The sequence below is a fragment of the Pongo pygmaeus genome, chromosome X, assembly GCF_028885625.2.
Source record: "Pongo pygmaeus isolate AG05252 chromosome X, NHGRI_mPonPyg2-v2.0_pri, whole genome shotgun sequence".
Taxonomy (NCBI): Eukaryota; Metazoa; Chordata; class Mammalia; order Primates; family Hominidae; genus Pongo; species Pongo pygmaeus.
The window spans coordinates 96,360,814-96,378,064 of record NC_072396.2 but is presented as its reverse complement, the minus strand read 5'-3'; the positions used below and the strand labels follow the sequence as shown (position 1 = coordinate 96,378,064).

At 33.4% G+C, this 17,251-nt stretch overlaps 2 protein-coding genes across 3 annotated transcripts in view; both read right to left on the bottom strand.

Moving 5' to 3' along the window:
• PCDH11X (protocadherin 11 X-linked) overlaps window positions 1–17,251 on the bottom strand; it is an 837,092-nt gene that overhangs the window by 146,908 nt on the left and 672,933 nt on the right. The window contains exon 9 of one of the 2 annotated variants that reach the window (XM_063660848.1): window positions 8,127–8,150. The exons of the other annotated variant lie outside the window; for it this stretch is intronic. Within the exon in view, the coding sequence (XP_063516918.1) occupies window positions 8,127–8,150 (24 nt within the window). The remainder of the gene's footprint in view (window positions 1–8,126; window positions 8,151–17,251) is intronic. 2 annotated transcript variants of the gene reach the window in all.
• LOC129025405 (keratin, type I cytoskeletal 18-like) lies at window positions 15,506–16,864 on the bottom strand. Its single transcript, XM_054473221.2, is given in 1 exon segment — window positions 15,506–16,864. A coding segment is annotated over 1 exon segment (1,350 nt). The 3' UTR covers window positions 15,506–15,514.

Below are 17,251 nucleotides of genomic sequence, written 5' to 3'. Positions count from 1 at the left end.
AAAGTTGTCCTGGGCTTCGGGCTTCTTGCATTCTCTAATACAGATATATTTTAGATCACAACATCAAAGTTCTTTGAAGTATCTGGAAAGCCTTCCTAGGAAAGATGAGTATAAACAAGTCCCTACTGCAAAGATAACAATAAATACCTTATTTCTCAATGCCCAGACACAGATGAAAATCCATAAATATCAAGACTATCCAGGAAAACATGACCTTACCAAATAAACTAAATAAGGCACCAGGGACCAATGCTGGAGAAATAGAGATATGTGAACTTTCAGACAGAGAATTAAAAATAGCCGTTTTGAGGGAACTCAAAGAAATTCAATAATAACACAGAGAAGAAATTTAGAAGTCTGTTAGATAAATTTAACAAGGAGATTGAAATAATTAGAATGAATCAAGTAAAAATTCTGGTGCTGAAAAATGCAATTAACATACTGAAGAATGCATAAGAGTCTTTGTATGAGTCCATTCTCACACTGCTGATAAAGACACACATGAGACTAGGTAACTTATAAGGTAACAGAAGTTTAACCACAGTTCCACGTGGTTGGGGAGGCCTCAAAATCATGGTGGAAGGCAAGGAAGAGCAAAGTTACATCTCACATGGCAGCAGGCAAGAGAGAGCTTATGTAGGGGAACTCTCCTTTATAAAACCATCAGATCTCATGAAACATTCACTGTCATGAGAACAGCATGGGAAAAGCCCATCTCCATGATTAAATTACCTCCCTCTGGGTCCCTCCCACAACACATGGGAATTATGGGAGCTACAATTCAAAATGAGATTTGAGTGGGGACACAGCCAAACAATATCAGTCTTTTAATAACAGAATTGATCAAGTAGAAGAAAGAATTAGTAAGCTTGAAGATAAGCTATTTGAAAATACACAGAGGAGACAAAAGAAAAAAGAATAAAAATAATGACATACAACTACAGAATCTAGATAACAGCCACAAAAGAGCAAATCTAAGAGTAATTGGCCTTAAAGAGGGGGTAGAGAAAGAGATATGAGTAGGAAGTTTTCTCAAAGAAATAATAAAAGAGAACTTCCAATACCTAGTGAAATATTATCAATATCCAAGTATAAGAAGCCCAAAGAATATCAAGGAGATTTAACCCAAAAGAGACTATCTCGAAGCATTTAATAATCAAACTCCCAAAGGTCAAAAATAAAAAAAGGATTATTTTAGAAAGAGCAGCAAGAGAAAACAAACAAATAACATACAATGGAGCACCAATACATCTGGCAGCACATTTCAGTGGAAACCTTACAGGGCATGAGAGAGTGGCATGACATATTTAAAGTGCTGGAGAAAAAATGCTTTCACTCTATAATAGTATATCTGGTGAAAATATCCTCTAAACATGAAGGAGAAATAAAGACTTCCCCCAAAAGACAAAAGCTGAAGGATTTTAACAACACCAGACCTGTCCTTCAAGAAATACTAAAGAGAGTGCCTCGATTAAAAAGAATAGAATGTTAATGAGCAACAAGAATTCATACAAAGGTACAAAACTGACTGGTAATAGTAAATACACAAAAAATACAGAATATTATAACACTGTAACTGTGGTGTGTAAACTATTCTTATCAGAAGTAGAAATATTAAAACAGGAACAAATAAAAAATAATAACTACAACTTTTCAAGACGTAGACAGTACAACAATATATAAATAAAAACAACAAAAGATTAAAAAGTAGGGTAATAAAATGTAGAGTGTTTATGAGTTTTCTCTACGTTTTTCTGTTTGTTTATACAGCGTTAAATTATTATTAGCTTAAAATAATGGGTTATAAGATAGTATTTGCAAGTTTCATGGTAACCTTAAATCAAAAAACAGATAACTGACTGACAAAAAATTAAAAAAAAAATAAATTGTATCACCAGAGAAAATCATCTTAACTAAAAGAAAGAAAAAAGGAAGGAAAGAAGGAAGAGAAGGCCACAAAATGAACAGAAAACAAATAACAATATGGCAAGAATAAGCCCTTATTTGTTAATAATAACATTCAATGTAAAAACAACTAAACTTTCCAATCAAAAGGCATAGAGTGGATTAATGGATTAAAAAAACTATATAATCTATTGCCTACAAGAAACATACTTCACATTTAAAGGCACTCATACATTGCAAATAAACAGATGGTAAAAGATATTCCATGCCAATAAAAATTAAAAAAGAGTGGTAGTAGCTAGACTTATATCAGACAAACTATATTTCAATATAAAAACTATGAGACAAAGAAAGTCACTATATAATGATAAATGGGTCAATTCAGGAAAAGGATATAACAATTGTAAATATATATGTACTCAATACTACAGCACTTAGATATATATAGCAAATATTGTTGAGCCACAGATAGAGATAGGCTCCAATACAATAATAGGTGGAGACTTAAACACCACACTTTCAGCATTGGAGCTTTCAGACAGAAAATCAACAACAATAGCAACAGCAAAAAAAATTGAACTTAATCCTCACTATAGAACAAAAAAACCTAATAGTTACAGAAAGTTTCACCCATCTGCTGAAGAATACACATTTTTCTCCTCAGCAAATAGATCATTCTCAAGGAAAGGCCATATATTAGTTCAAAAAACAATTCTTAAAACATTCAAAAAAATAAAAAATTATCAAGCACCTTCTCTCACCACAGTGGAATAAAACTAGAAATTAATTATAAGAGGAATTTTGGAAACCATACACTCAAACAGAAATTAAACAATATGCTGCTGAATGATCAGTATGTTAATGCAGAAATTAAAAAGAAATTTGAAAAAATTCTTGAAACAAATTATACTGGACACACAACATACTGAACCCTATGGGATATAGCAATAGCATTACTTAGAGGGAAGTTTATAACTGTAAGTGCCTACACTAAAAAATGAGAAAAACTTCAAGTAAACAACCTAATGATGCATCTTAAACAAAAGGAAAAGCAAGAGCAAACAAAATCCAATATTAGTAGAAGTAAAAGAATAATAATAGAAGATAAATCAATGAAATCAAAACAAAGAAATCAATACAAAAGATCAATGAAATCAAAAGGTTGTTTTGTTAAAAGTTAAACAAAATTGACAAGCCTTTAGCCAGACTAAGAGAAAAGAGAGAAGACCTGAATAAAACCAGAGATGTAAAAGGAGACATTACAACTGATACCACAGGAATTCAAAAGATGATTAATGGCCATTATTAGCAACTATATGCCAATAAATGGAAAAAGCTAGAAGAAATTGACAAATCCTAGACACATATAGCCTATCAAGTTTAAACCATTAAGAAATCCAAAACCTGAACATATCCATAACAAATAATGAGCTCAAAGCCATAATAAAAATCTTCCAGTAGAGAGGAAGTCAAACTATCTGTTTGCAGATGACATGACCCTATATCTAAAAACAAAACAAAACAAAACAAAACAAAAACAACCATTTTGTCAGCTCCGAAGCTTCTGAAGCTGTTAAGCAACTTCACCAAAGTCTCAGGACACAAAATCAATGGGCAAAAATTGCTGGCATTCTATACATCAACAACAGTTAAGCTGAGAGCCACAAACAAATGCCTATTCACATTTGCCACAAAAAGAATAAAATACCTTGGAATACAGCTAACCAGGGAGGTGAAAAGTTTCTACAAGGAGAACTACAAGCCACTGCTCAAAGAAATCAGAGATGACACAAAGAAATGGAAAAACATTTTATGCTCTTGCCCAAAACAATGTATACATTCAATGCTATTCCTATTAAATTATCAATGATATTCTTTACAGAAATAAAAATTTAAAAAACTATTTTAAAATTTATATGGTACCAAAAATAGCCCTAATAGCCAAGGTAACCCTAAACAAAATGAACAAAGCCAGAGGTATCATGCTACCTGACTTCAAACTATACTATACTACAGGATTATAGTAAACAGAATGGCATGGCACTGGTACAGGAACAGACACATAGACAAATGGAATAGAATAGAGAACCCAGAAATAAGACCACACACCTACAACTCTCTGATTTTTGACAAACCTGACCAAAAAAAAAAAAAAAGCTCTGAGGAAAGGATTTTCTATTCAATAAATGGTGTTGACATAACTGGCATATGCAGAAGATTGAAACTGGACCCCTTCCTTACACTATATACAAAAATAAACTCAAGATGGATTAAAGACTTAAACGTAAAACCCAAAACTATAAAATTCCTGGAAGACAACCTAGGCAGTACCATTCAGGATACAGGCACTGGCAAAAGTTTCATAACAAAAATTCCAAAAGCAATTGCAACAGAAGCAAAAATTGACAAATGAGATCTAAGTAAATGAAACGGCTGCTGCGTAGCAAAAATAAACTATCAACAGAGTAAACAAACAATCTATGGAATGACAGAAAATTTTTGCAAACTATGTATCTGACAAAGGTCTAATATCCAGCATCCATAATGAACTTAAAAAAAATTACAAAGAAAAAAAACAACTCCATTAAAAAGTTGGCAAAATACATGAACAGACACTTTTCAAAAGAAGACATACATGTGGCCAACAATCATATGAAAAGAGCTCAACAACGTTGATTGTTAGAGAAATGCAAATCAAATCCACAATGAGATACTATCTCACACCAGTCAGAATGGCTACAATTAAAAAGTCAAATAGTAAGAAACCCTGGTGAGGTTATAGAGAAACAGGAAAACTTATCCACTGGTGGTGACAGCGTAAATTATTTCAGCCACTGTGGAAGACAGTGTGGCAATTACTCAAAGACCTAAAGACAGAAATAACATTTGACCTAGCAATCCCATTACTGAGATACATCCAAAGGAATATAAATCATTCTGTTATAAAGACACATGCATGCATATGTTCACTGCAGCACTGCTCACAATAGCAAAGATATGGTATCAACTTAAATGTCAATCAATTATAGACTGGGTAAAGAATATGTAGTGCATATACACCATGGAATACTATGCAGCCATAAAAAAGAACAAGATTATGTATTTTGCAGGAACATGAATTGAGCCGAAGGCCATTATTTTTACCGAAATAACACAGGGCCAGAAAACCAAATACCACATGTTCTCACTTATTAGTGAGAGAGAAATTATGAGAACACATGGACACATAGAAGATAACAACACACACTGGGGTCTCTTGGAGGATGGAGGGTGGGAGGAGAGAGAGGATCAGGAAAAACAACTAATGGGTGCTAGGCTTAAAACCTGGTTGATGAAACCAATTGTGCAACAAATCCCCGTGACACAAGTTTACCTGTGTAACAAACCTATACTTGTACACCCGAACTTAAAAGTTAAAAAAAAAAAAAAAAAAAGAAAAAAAATCTTCCAGCAGAAAAATAGCTGAGGACCAGAGGGCTTCACTGCTGACTTCTAACAAATATTTAAGAAAGAACTAATACCAATTCTATTCAAACTATTCTAGAAAATAGAGAAGGAGGCAACACTACAAAACTTATTCTATGAGGCTAATATTACCCTGATACCAAAACCAACAACATATCAGAAAAAGAAAACAGGCCAATACCACTGATGAGTATTGATGCAAAAATCTTCAACAAAATATTAGCAAACTGGATTCAACAACACATTAAAAACATCATTCATCATGACCAAGTGGGATTTAACCTAGAGATGCAAAGATGGCTCAATGTATGCAAATCAATCTATGTGATTCATCATATCAACAGAATAAAAGACAAAAATCATATGATTATTTCAATTGATGCTGAAAAATTACTTGATAAATTCGACATTCCTTCATTTAAAAAAATTCTCTAAGAATTGGGTATAGGATGAACATACCTCAGTATAATAAAGGCCATATACAACAGACCTACAGCTAGTATCATACTGAATGGGGAAAAAACGAAAAGTGTTTTCTCTAAGATCTGGAACATGATAAGGAGGATCACTGTCACCAGTGTCATTCAACATAGTACTGGAAGTCCTAGCTAGAGCAATCAGACAAGAGAAAGAAATAAAGGGCATCCAAGTTGAAATGGAAGAAGTAAAATTATTCTTGTTTGTTAATGATATGATATTATATTTAGAAAAACCTAAAGACTCTACAAGAAAATGATTAGAACTGATAAACAAATTTAGTAATTTTGTATATTGATTTCGTATCCAAAATCCAACAACATATCAGAAAAAGAAAACAGGCCAATATCACTGATGAATATTGATTTCATATCCAAAATCAACATACAAAAACCAGTAACATGTTTATGTGCCAACATTAAGGAATCAAGAAATTTATCCCATTTACAATAGCTACAAATAAAATAAAACATGATAACTTAATCAAGGAAGTGAAATTCTCTACAATGAACACCATAAAACTTTGATGAAAGAAATTGAAGACACAAAAAATGAAAAGATATTACATGTATGTGGAAAAATAAATATTGTTAAGATATTCATACTCCCAAAGTAATCTACAGATTCAATGCAAACCCCTGTAAAATAATCACGACATTCTTCACATTAATTGAAAAAAAAATTCTAAAACTTATATGGAACCACAAAATACACAGAATAGCCAAAGCTATCCTAAGCAAAAAAAAACTACATTGGAGAAATCACATTACCTGATGTCAAATTATACTACAGAGCTATACTAACCAAAATAGTATGGTACTGGCATAAAAACAGACATATAGACCAACGGAACAGAATAGAAAACCCAGAAATAAATTCATACATCTACAGTAAACTCATTTTCAACAAATGTTCCAAGAACATACATTAGGGAAAGGAAAGTTTCTTCAATCAATGCTACCTGGAAAACTGGATATCCATATGCAGAAGAATGAAACTAGACCGCTATCTCTTGCCATATGCAAAAAAATCAAATTAATGCATATTAAAGACTTAACTCTAAGACTTCAAACTATGAAATTACTAGAAGAACACTTTGGTGAAACTCCTCAGGAAATTTGAGTGTGCAAAAACTCTTTGAGCATTACCCAACAGGCACAGGCAACCAAAGCAAAGATGGACAAATGAGATCACACTTCATTATTTAGATGATAGCCAAAAATGTATCACGGACATTAGAACTGATTATAGAAGAACAGAAGAACTACCCCAACACAATGTAAAAAGTCAAAAGCAACATTTTACTTTCAAAATACCAAAAATTGATAAAGTATGTTGTTAATATTGCTAATATGTTAAAATTAAAGATTAAAGGTAAGTTTCTTCCTTACATAACAATTCAGGTTTATGACTGATTTCAGGAAAATTTTTTCTTTAAGTGCTATTTCTATTTCATCAAAACATCAATGTATTATACATTACAGTTTAAGATAAAAGTGTATGAGTGAAATAAATTATTGTTATAAAGAACAGTGGAACAATAGGACAGAAACATCACCAAATATAAAGTGGACAACAAAGAAATGTGCGCATATACACAATGAGTGCAAATATATTTAGAACATTCAATATATCCTGCAGCATTTTAAAATTTTATCAGCACAAAAAATATATATATTTTTCAACTGATTGCTTAAACTCCATGTTTTTAGAAATATTTTGTCTGTCAACCTTAACTTATCATAGGTTTACATGTAATCCATGTGTTGTAATTTGGCAAAGAAAATGCATATTACATATTATTTACAAATTCATAAACAATGTAAACTGTATTTTGTTAGTAATTTATAAAACATATACAATTTATAGATCAAATTGGAATAGAATACAGAAAAATATAATTGTATCTTTAATGGCTGCTCAAACAAAATACTGAAAATGCTTATACTATCAGAGGAGAGAAATGAATAATAAATTCATAGGTAATTTGAAAGCAACTACTTTAAGCCAAATAAATAACTATAGGCTCACATTTATTTTATTATCTAAAGATTGATGACACATAATTTAGAAAAAGCATTCAGATATATAAGATATCCAACTGACTGAATGCCCTTCCTAGATTTCAGATATTTTAAATATATCAAAAATGTGTTTGAAGCAAACAGTTGATGTTTTATGAGAAGCAAAAAGGTAAACAGTTCTTAAACACAAATCAGCACTTCATTTTAAAATGAAACATGCAACATGGTGATGGTTTGTGTTGATTTCTACTGTACCTTTCTTTAGTCCAGGTATGAAAGCTAAAAAGAAATTTTAATAAAGTTAAACACAATAAATATTTTCTCTTATTTCTACAACATTATATTAGCATACCTAAATAAATATAATTTGTAAGGTATTGCAATATATTTTCTACTTCACTTTACAAAGAATGTGATAATTGAGACATACAAAGACTGCTGCTCCTTCACATTTGTATTTTGTAATACATTTTTATAGAATCGGACCAAGCCTATGCAATATGTTGGCTTCCTGGGAAGTAATGATTGGTCCTTTCCACAAAGGAAATGTGTTGTTAAACTTAACATTTTGCAGTAACTCAGTAAATTTTCTAGCTTTGTCACCTGTGATGGCTAAGTACAGTCCTCTACTGACATACCAGTTTCTTTCATGCAGCCTCCTACTGTAAGTGTAGAGCAAGGAAAGACATTGTTTTTGACTTAACAGGTTGCTCTGTCTCCAAATTCTGATATATAAAATGGTAATAGGAAAAACCCAAAATCAGCAGGCACTAGCATGAGAATGGCCCAATAGAATTATTCTTATCATGGTTTAAGAAACTTTTTCTGTAATACCATTGTCTTCACCTAAAATTTTATATTATTTCTCATGATTAGGACATAAGGGATTAGAGATTATTGTCATTATTTTCTAGATAAATTCAAGCCTTGCGTTATTGACTTTCCTCAAAACTCTGTGAAATCATGCTTGACCTGGAACAAGTAACAAAGTCTATTTTTAAACAAAATAATTGTATGTTTATAAAGACCCAAATATGTATTGATCTGGGCAGATGACTCTCAAGTTTATTCATTACAAAATTTTAAAGCCAATATTAGTAAATAATTTCCTGATCACATCTGCATTTTAGGAATTATTTAATAATATCCATTATGGATAAAAGCTTAAAGATAAACATTTTGAATTTGTTAAAAATCTATTTTGAATAAAATTAGAATATTATAAAACCGAAAACATGAAATTCTTAGATGGAAGTAATAAAGCAGAATAGAAAAATAGAGGTGAAAGTAATGTTTCTATGCACTAATAAGGATCAATAAAAGAGCATTGTACAATATTTTTAAATGTCACTGACAAACAGCACATTTATTTCTCATTGCAAGGTGTTTCATCTGTATGCAATGTAATTTAATGGTAATACAAGCTGAAGTATAAAATTTTTTTAAAATAGTGCTTTCATAAGACACTTTGGGGAGGACTGATCTTCTAAATAGAATTTTGCAATTCCCCACCCTTTAAATGAGGATTCTGTTTCAATGCTAAGAAACACACACACACACACACACACACACACACACAGAATCACTCTAATTTTGTATTAATTAGAATTAATAATCAACTCGTAATATTTAAGTGTAGAGTTTTCAAATATACTGAAGTAAAAAGAGAAAGACTGCTTTAAACAGAAAAGTAATAATGTACGTGCTTTTCATTTTTAAAGACTGCAATTTCAGTGTTGTCTAGAGCTTAGTGATAAAAATCCTTTCTAATTTGGTAACTAAAAAGGTCAAAAAAATAAGTAATGTAATGGGTCTGGACTTACTTCTAATAGTATGGAAGGTACAAATAAAAGAAGCAAAACAAGGGACGTGACAACAATAAAAAAGAAAACAAACACATTTTAACAACTTATTCAAGACTTTTAGTTCCCAAATTGAAAAGTGAAAATTGGTTTATAAACCACCAAAGTCAAATATTGGTTAATTTTCCTTAAAATTCAGAACAATAAGCATATTCGGCATAAAACTTTTAAGACTGAATGTGAAGAATTTCTTGAATTCATCACATGAGAAATGGTCCAGAAAAAGAACCATTTTCACACTGTAAGGGAGTACATATATATATATATATATATATATATCTTATAAGCTAACAACCACTAAGAAATGCATTCATTATAATTATTAGGACTTTTTTGTGTAAGCTAAAGGCTCATCTTGAAATGTATCTCTAAATCTCAGAGTAATTTTTAATTAAGGTTTAAAGGTTTATCATTGACATTTTTAAAGCATCAACACTGCCCAAGATGTTTATACTAAACAGATCAGCATAGTCCTTGTCATCTGAAATACTAGTCTATGTGAATCATTATGACTGAAACTAATTTTTAAAATAAATAATCCAACCAAATTTTATATTATGAATGACTAGTTATATAATATGTCTAATGTGTAACTTAAAACATAATTTGTCTAATATGGAAGATGAACATATCTCACAAGTTAAGTGTGTTTTTAACAAGAAGATTGTTTTTAGGCTATTAAATATTCCGTGATTAAATTTATTTGTTAATAAATTTAAAAACAGTAGTTTAGGCATCATTATTTTTACTTACACAAATTCAATAATAATAAAAATTATGTTTGCATAAATTCTTAGAGTATAATTGAGTTTTTTAACATTATTTTCTGAATTAATGACTAGCAAATATTTTAATTAGTAAACTAAAACAATAGAAATAACTAGGCTTCTTTCACCACAAAATTAAGAAAACATACATTTTAAAGAAAAAAAAAATCTCGTTTGAGTTTCATAAATATTACTAAAATTTATCATGAGAACAATACTGAAACATGCTACATTATTGCATACACACATATTTTAATATCTCCTTTATATTCCTAAAACAAATTTTAAGTACTAAATATGAGCTAGAAATATCTGGCTAAATGTAAATGAGAATTCCAAATAACTAGATGATGTTTGAAGAGCTTAAAGGTCAATAGAACTCACCATAAAATTCACAGTGTTGGCGTAACATTTGTTGATCAAGTACCATGCATCAATCTATAATTGCCATTTACTTCAATAAAGAAGTAACAGTTGCAGTTTTATTATGTGTAAATTTTAAAGTCATGTAATAAAGCTGCATTAATGAAGCCATTTTAAAATAAAAGTGTTATTTCTTGGAATAAATGAGAAGTGAAAACATTTTCAAAGACATTTGTTTAGAAATAATCAGATATCTTTACTACTAGAGTCAATTGAAATATAATATTGCATGTAAGTATCACTATGCATATGCATATATCTCCTCCTTAATTCAGTGAATTACAATGTTTATTATGCTTCCTAATACAAATAAAATCTGATCAGTCAAGATTCAATTCATCTGAAAACTAATGTTTATCCTGTTCTTATGGGCTTTTTTTTTTTTCTTTAAGAGACATGTTCTCACTAGGCAGCCCAGGCAGGAGTGCAGTGGAAAGATCATAGCTCAGTACAACCCCAAAATCCTGGGCTCTAGCAGTCATCCCATCTCAGCTAGGACGACAGGCCTATGCCACCTATAGCATGGACTAGCATATGCAACCATGATACAGGCTAACTTTTGAGAACAAGTTTCTTATTTTCTTATGCAGAGCCACACAGTAGTTTATACTGAAGGTCACAGGATATGGCAGAATCAGTATGAAAAAAATAAAATCAGTGTACGGAAGACTGTGGTGTCAAATTAATAAACCAATACCTCTTTGAATAATGCTAACTTTAAAAAATTCTACAAAATGTGCCGAAAAGATTCAATTCTTCTTGATGTATAATTCAAATCACCCCAGTGAATCTCCTATTGAGTGCAAAACTAATATACTGTAGCAGTGTTGTACTTGTGTAGATTGCATAGAGTCTGAACTACAAAAATAGTGAAGCTCGAATCAAATTTTCTATTCAAATTGTATGTAAGGTTAAGGCTACTATATTAGTTTGTTCTCATGCTGCTGTAAAGAACTGCCCAAGACTGGGTAATTTATAAAGGAAAGAGGTTTAATTGACTCACAGTTCCACAGGGCTGGAAAGGCCCCATGAAACTTACCATCATGGTGGAAGGAAAAGCAGACACATCCTTCTTCACATGGCAGGAGGAAGGAGAAGTGTCAAGCAAAGGGGGAAAAGCCCCTTATAAAACCATCAGATCTCTTGAGAACTCACTCGTTATCATAAGAACAGTATGGGGGTAACCGTCCCCATGATTCAATTACCTCCTACCAGGTCCCTCCTGTGACACGTGGGGATTATGGGGACTATAATTCAAGATCAGATTTGGGTGGGGACACAGCCAAACCATATGCGCTACAAACAGAGAAGCTGCAATGTGATTAACATAATGAGCATCTTATTTGCAGTGAAATAAATGTTGCAAATATAAAATTAATTATGTATCCCTGTATATTAAAATTTCCATCCATATTCCTCTGTGCCTGGAGTTTCAATAAAAATTAGGTTACTACTGGATCAAAGAAATATTAATTTGAAAATTTACAACAGCGAAAGTCATAATGTTGGCTTTATTATAGAGGTAACGAAAACCTTAGGAATCAAAACATTTTCACCAAATATGCAGTTACCATTTTCTACATTAACAGAATTTTGGTTGACTGAACTTATGCAGTGCCATAATACCAGATGGCTTATTTTCTTTCATAGCCTAGAGTTGTACGTTTTCTTCCATTTCTGAAATTAACTCATTTTTCCTATTCTTCACAAAATCTTCCTAGTCCACAAGCTATTGGCTCTATTTTCTGCCCTCTTATTCAGGGGAAATCTTTGCAAAGGCTGTAACAGATACCACTTTCAAGTCTCATTTTTTAATGTTGACAGTGTTTATGCACTTCAAAGAGCACAGTGTTACAACTTAAATTTTATCTAGAATAAAATGATTAGAGAAGTCAAGGACCAGAGCCCTTAGACAGTCATCCGATTCAGCATCCTCAATACACACATGAAGAATGACATCAAGAGAAATAAAATGACTTAGATCTAAGACTAACACAACTAGTTAGAGACATAAGTAGAATTCGAATTCATGTTTTCATTACCAAGGAACTCACATACTATTAAATGCCACCATTTACAGATCATTTCCAAGACATGAAAACAATACGTATATCCAAAACTATTTGCTCAAGGAAAACTTTTATTGCAGGGAGTATCAACAGATCAGTGCTTTTAGAATACACATTTGGAAAATTCCAATTTAGATGAATACTAAATGCAATTTACCCCCTCATGTACACATCAACTGACAAGGGCAGAATAAGAGAAAATCATATTTTAAGAAACAAAATCTTGCTTTGGCAGATCCAACAAAATGATAATGCCTATTGAAAAATACTAATTAGCAATTTAACTTTGTCCTGAAGAGAAATAGAATATAATTCTTCCTTTTTGCTAAAAATATAAGGCAAAAATTTCCACCTCAAAATCTAGCCTTAATATTTTAAATTGTTCATGGCCATATAAAGCGAATCTAGCCAATCATAACTCCTTTTGGCAGCTACAATTAAAAGAATAATTCTGAGATATACAGAACTGGACACCTTAGAGAAAAATTTGTATATGATCACATTATTTTTTCATTTGGTTTTCTCCAGGCCATCTGACTTCACTAATTACATTGTCAAACTATCCTAACAACACAAATGTCAATTTAAAATCCTTCTTGGTTAGTTTGGATATTTAAGATAACAAATTCTTTTTTTTAAAGAATCTTTTTAAAGATTTTGCTGACTCCCAGAAAAAACTCAAGAAATATGAATTATGAAGGACTCAACTTTTCACAAAAATAAATGTGGGAATAAAAATTGTTTCATGGTCCATTAAAAGTTCCTACTAAGGCACTGGTTACACTGCTTTGGGAGGTACATGAAGCAGTTATGATAATATACAAATTTTAATGACCATGAGAAATTCCCAAAGCAAAATTTTGAGGGCTGGATCCATTATTTTCTTCAGTTTGGCAAAGAAAATACTAGCAAATCAGTATTTCTAAAATATGCCTTTAAGCTATCCAAAATGTTTGAAACAATTGTAGCTCTCAAACATTTCATACCTTTTAATACTCAATCTGTTCTTGAGAGGGTGAATTCTAAATTAAGGCCATTTTTAAATGGGATTTGGTGGTGTATCTGGTCTTTAGGTCCACAGTGAAATTGATTTGTAAAGCGTGTTCCTTTGCATGATTTTAATGCAGGCAAAATACATGCCTCCCAGGTAATAATGTACAGTCTGCACATTGCTAAAAGACTTAAAAGTTTTAAAATTTCTTCCTTGTGAAATTGAAAATAATTTTCTTCTAAGCAATTTACCCAATTTCGAAGCTTTGACTGGTTTGTGAACAAACCTTTTTGAGTTGTACACATAGAAATAAAACAGGGATAAACCTCAATCATATCTAGAGAGAGAGAATATAATTGAAGTTTATTTTTAGAATAAAAAAATTTCAAAACTTTTTCTTCACATTTTCACCAACCTGTTTGCTCTATTACAAACTAATTTAAAAATTTGCTGTACTATAAAGAAAACAGTAGGTAATTAAAGCCTCTATATTGCATAAGTAAATGGACATGATATCAGAAAACAACTTTTACTTAAACACTTGAAGGTAGGCCATTTGTATATATTATTTTGAGAAATGTCTATTACAATCTCTTGTCTATTTATTAATCAGATTTTTTTCCTATTGAGTTGTTTGAGCTCCTCATATATTCTGGTTATTAATTCCTTGCCAGATGAGTAGTTTGTAAATATATCCCCCCCTTCTGTGGGTTGTCTCATCACTTTGTTGATTGTTTCCTTTGCTGTGCAGAAACTTTTTAACTTGCTGTGATCCCATTTGTCCATTTTTTGGTTTGATTGCTTGTGCCTCTGGGGCATTGGTCAATAAGTCTTTGCCCAGACCAATGTCCTGGATAGTTTCTCCAATATTTTCTTGTAGTAGTTTCATAGTTTGAGGTCTTAGATTTAAGTGTTTAATCCACTTGAATTTGATTTTTGTATATAGCAAGAGATACGGGTCAAGTTTAATTCTTCTGCATATGGATATCCAGTTTTCCCAGAACCATTTAATGAAGAGACTCCCTTTTCCTCAGTTTATGTTCCTGGCACCTTTGTCAAAAATGAGTTCACTGTAAGTATGTGAATTTGTTTGTGGGTTCTCTATTCTGTTCCCCTGGTATATGTGTCTACTTTTATGCCAGTACCATGCTGTTTTGGTTACTATGGCTCTGTAGTATAATTTGAAGTCAGGTATTATGATTCCCCCAGTGTAGTTATTTTTGCTTAGCATAGCTTTAGTTATTCTGGGTCTTTTGTGGTTCCATATAAATTTTAGGATTATTTTTTCTGTTTCTCTGAAGAATGTCATTGGTGTTTTGATAGGAATTGTAGATGGCTTTGGGTAGTATGGACTTTGTAACAATATAGATTTTTCCAATCTATGAATATGAAATGTCTTTCAATTTTTTTGTATCTGCTTCAATTTCTTTCATCAATGTTTTATAGTTTTCATTGTATAAATCTTTTTTTTTTTTGAACTCAACTTTTTATTGGCCTCCTGCTCCCCAAAGGGTACCCTGCTTCTGCTGGCTTAATGCCTCAGAACTTTGGTGTCGTTGGTCTCAGACACCACTTTGCCATCCACTATCCGGCGGGGGGTGGTCTTTTGGATGGTTTGCATGGAGTTGCTGCGGCCCAAGGCATCACCAAGAATGAAGTCCTCGCCATCTTCCAGCAGGCGGCGGTAGGTGGCGATCTCAGCCTCCAGCTTGACCTTGATGTTCAGCAGGGCCTCATACTCCTGGGCCTGGAGCTGTCTCTCTGCCTGGGTCTGTGCCAGCTCTGACTCCAGGTGCAGCAGGATCCCGTTGAGCTGCTCCATCTGTAGGGCGTAGCGGGCCTCCACCTCCCTCAGGTTGTTCTCCAAGCTGGCCTTCAGATTTCTCATGGAGTCCAGGTGGATCTCCAAGGACTGGACTGTATGTCTCAGCTCTGTGAGCGTCATCTCAGCAGCTCCAACCTCGGCAGACTGTGTGGTGACCACTGTGGGGTTCTCCTCAATCTGCTGAGACCAGTATTTGTCTAGCTCCTCTCGGTTCTTCCCAGCCAGCTCGTCATATTGGGCCTGGATGTCTGCCATGATCTTGGCGAGGTCCTGAGATTTGGGGGCATCTACTTCCACAGTCAACCTAAAGCTGGCAATCTGGGCTTGTAGGCCTTTTACTTCCTCTTCGTGGTTCTTCTTCATGAAGAGCAGCTCCTCCTTGAGAGCCTCAATCTCTGTCTCCAGCTGCAGTCAAGTGACATTGGTGTCATCAATGACCTTGCGGAGCCCATGGATGTCGTTCTCCACAGACTGGCGCATGGCCAGCTCTTTCTCATACTTGACTCCAAAGTCATCAGCAGCAAGACGGGCATTGTCAATATGCAGAATGATGCGGGCATTGTCCACAGTATTTGCGAAGATCTGAGCCCTCAGGTCCTCGATGGTCTTGAAGTAATGGCTCCAGTCTTTGACCTGGGGTCCCTTCTTCTCCAAGTGCTCCTGGATTTTGCTCTCCAGCCTCCGGTTCTCGGTCTCCAGGCTCCTCACTCTGTCCAGGTAAGAGGCCAGGTGGTCGTTCAGGCTTTGCATGGTCTTCTTGTTCTGGATGCCTCCCATTCCTGCCAGACCCCCAGCCATCCCCACGGCCAGGCCCCCAGGCCCCATGCCGCCCCGGAAGCTGGTCGAACGGGACACGGAGATCAGGGAACCAGAGCCCCCGGCGCCTGCATAGACGCTGGTCGCACTGCTGACCGGCCGGGCGCCGTAGCTGGGCACCTGGACAGAGCCCAGTGACCGGTAGTTTGTGGAGAAGGTGGAGCGAGTAGTGAAGCTCAAGCTGTCCGGGGAGGAGAAAGATAAGACAAGACTCAGGCTTTGCCAACGATGGTGGCCCATTGTAGAAATCTTTCAAGTTTTTGGTTATTTATTCTTGGATACTTTATTTTATTTTTAGCTATTGTAAATGGTGTTTCTTTTTTGGTTTCTTTTGCAACTTATTTGCTGTTGGCATATAGAAATGCTACTAATGTTTTTCTATGTATGTTGGATTTGTATCCTGCAACTTTACTAATTCCAATTTGTTTATCAGTTCCAATAGTTTTTTGGTGAGGACTTTAAGGTTTTTTTAAATATAAGATTACATTGTCTACAAACAAGAATAATTTGACTTCTTCTTTTTCAATTTGAATGCCCTTTATTTCCTTCTCTTATCTAAGTAGAGAACTATGCTGAATAAAAGTGGTAAAAGTGCACATGCTTTTATTGTTCTTGATCTTAGAGGAA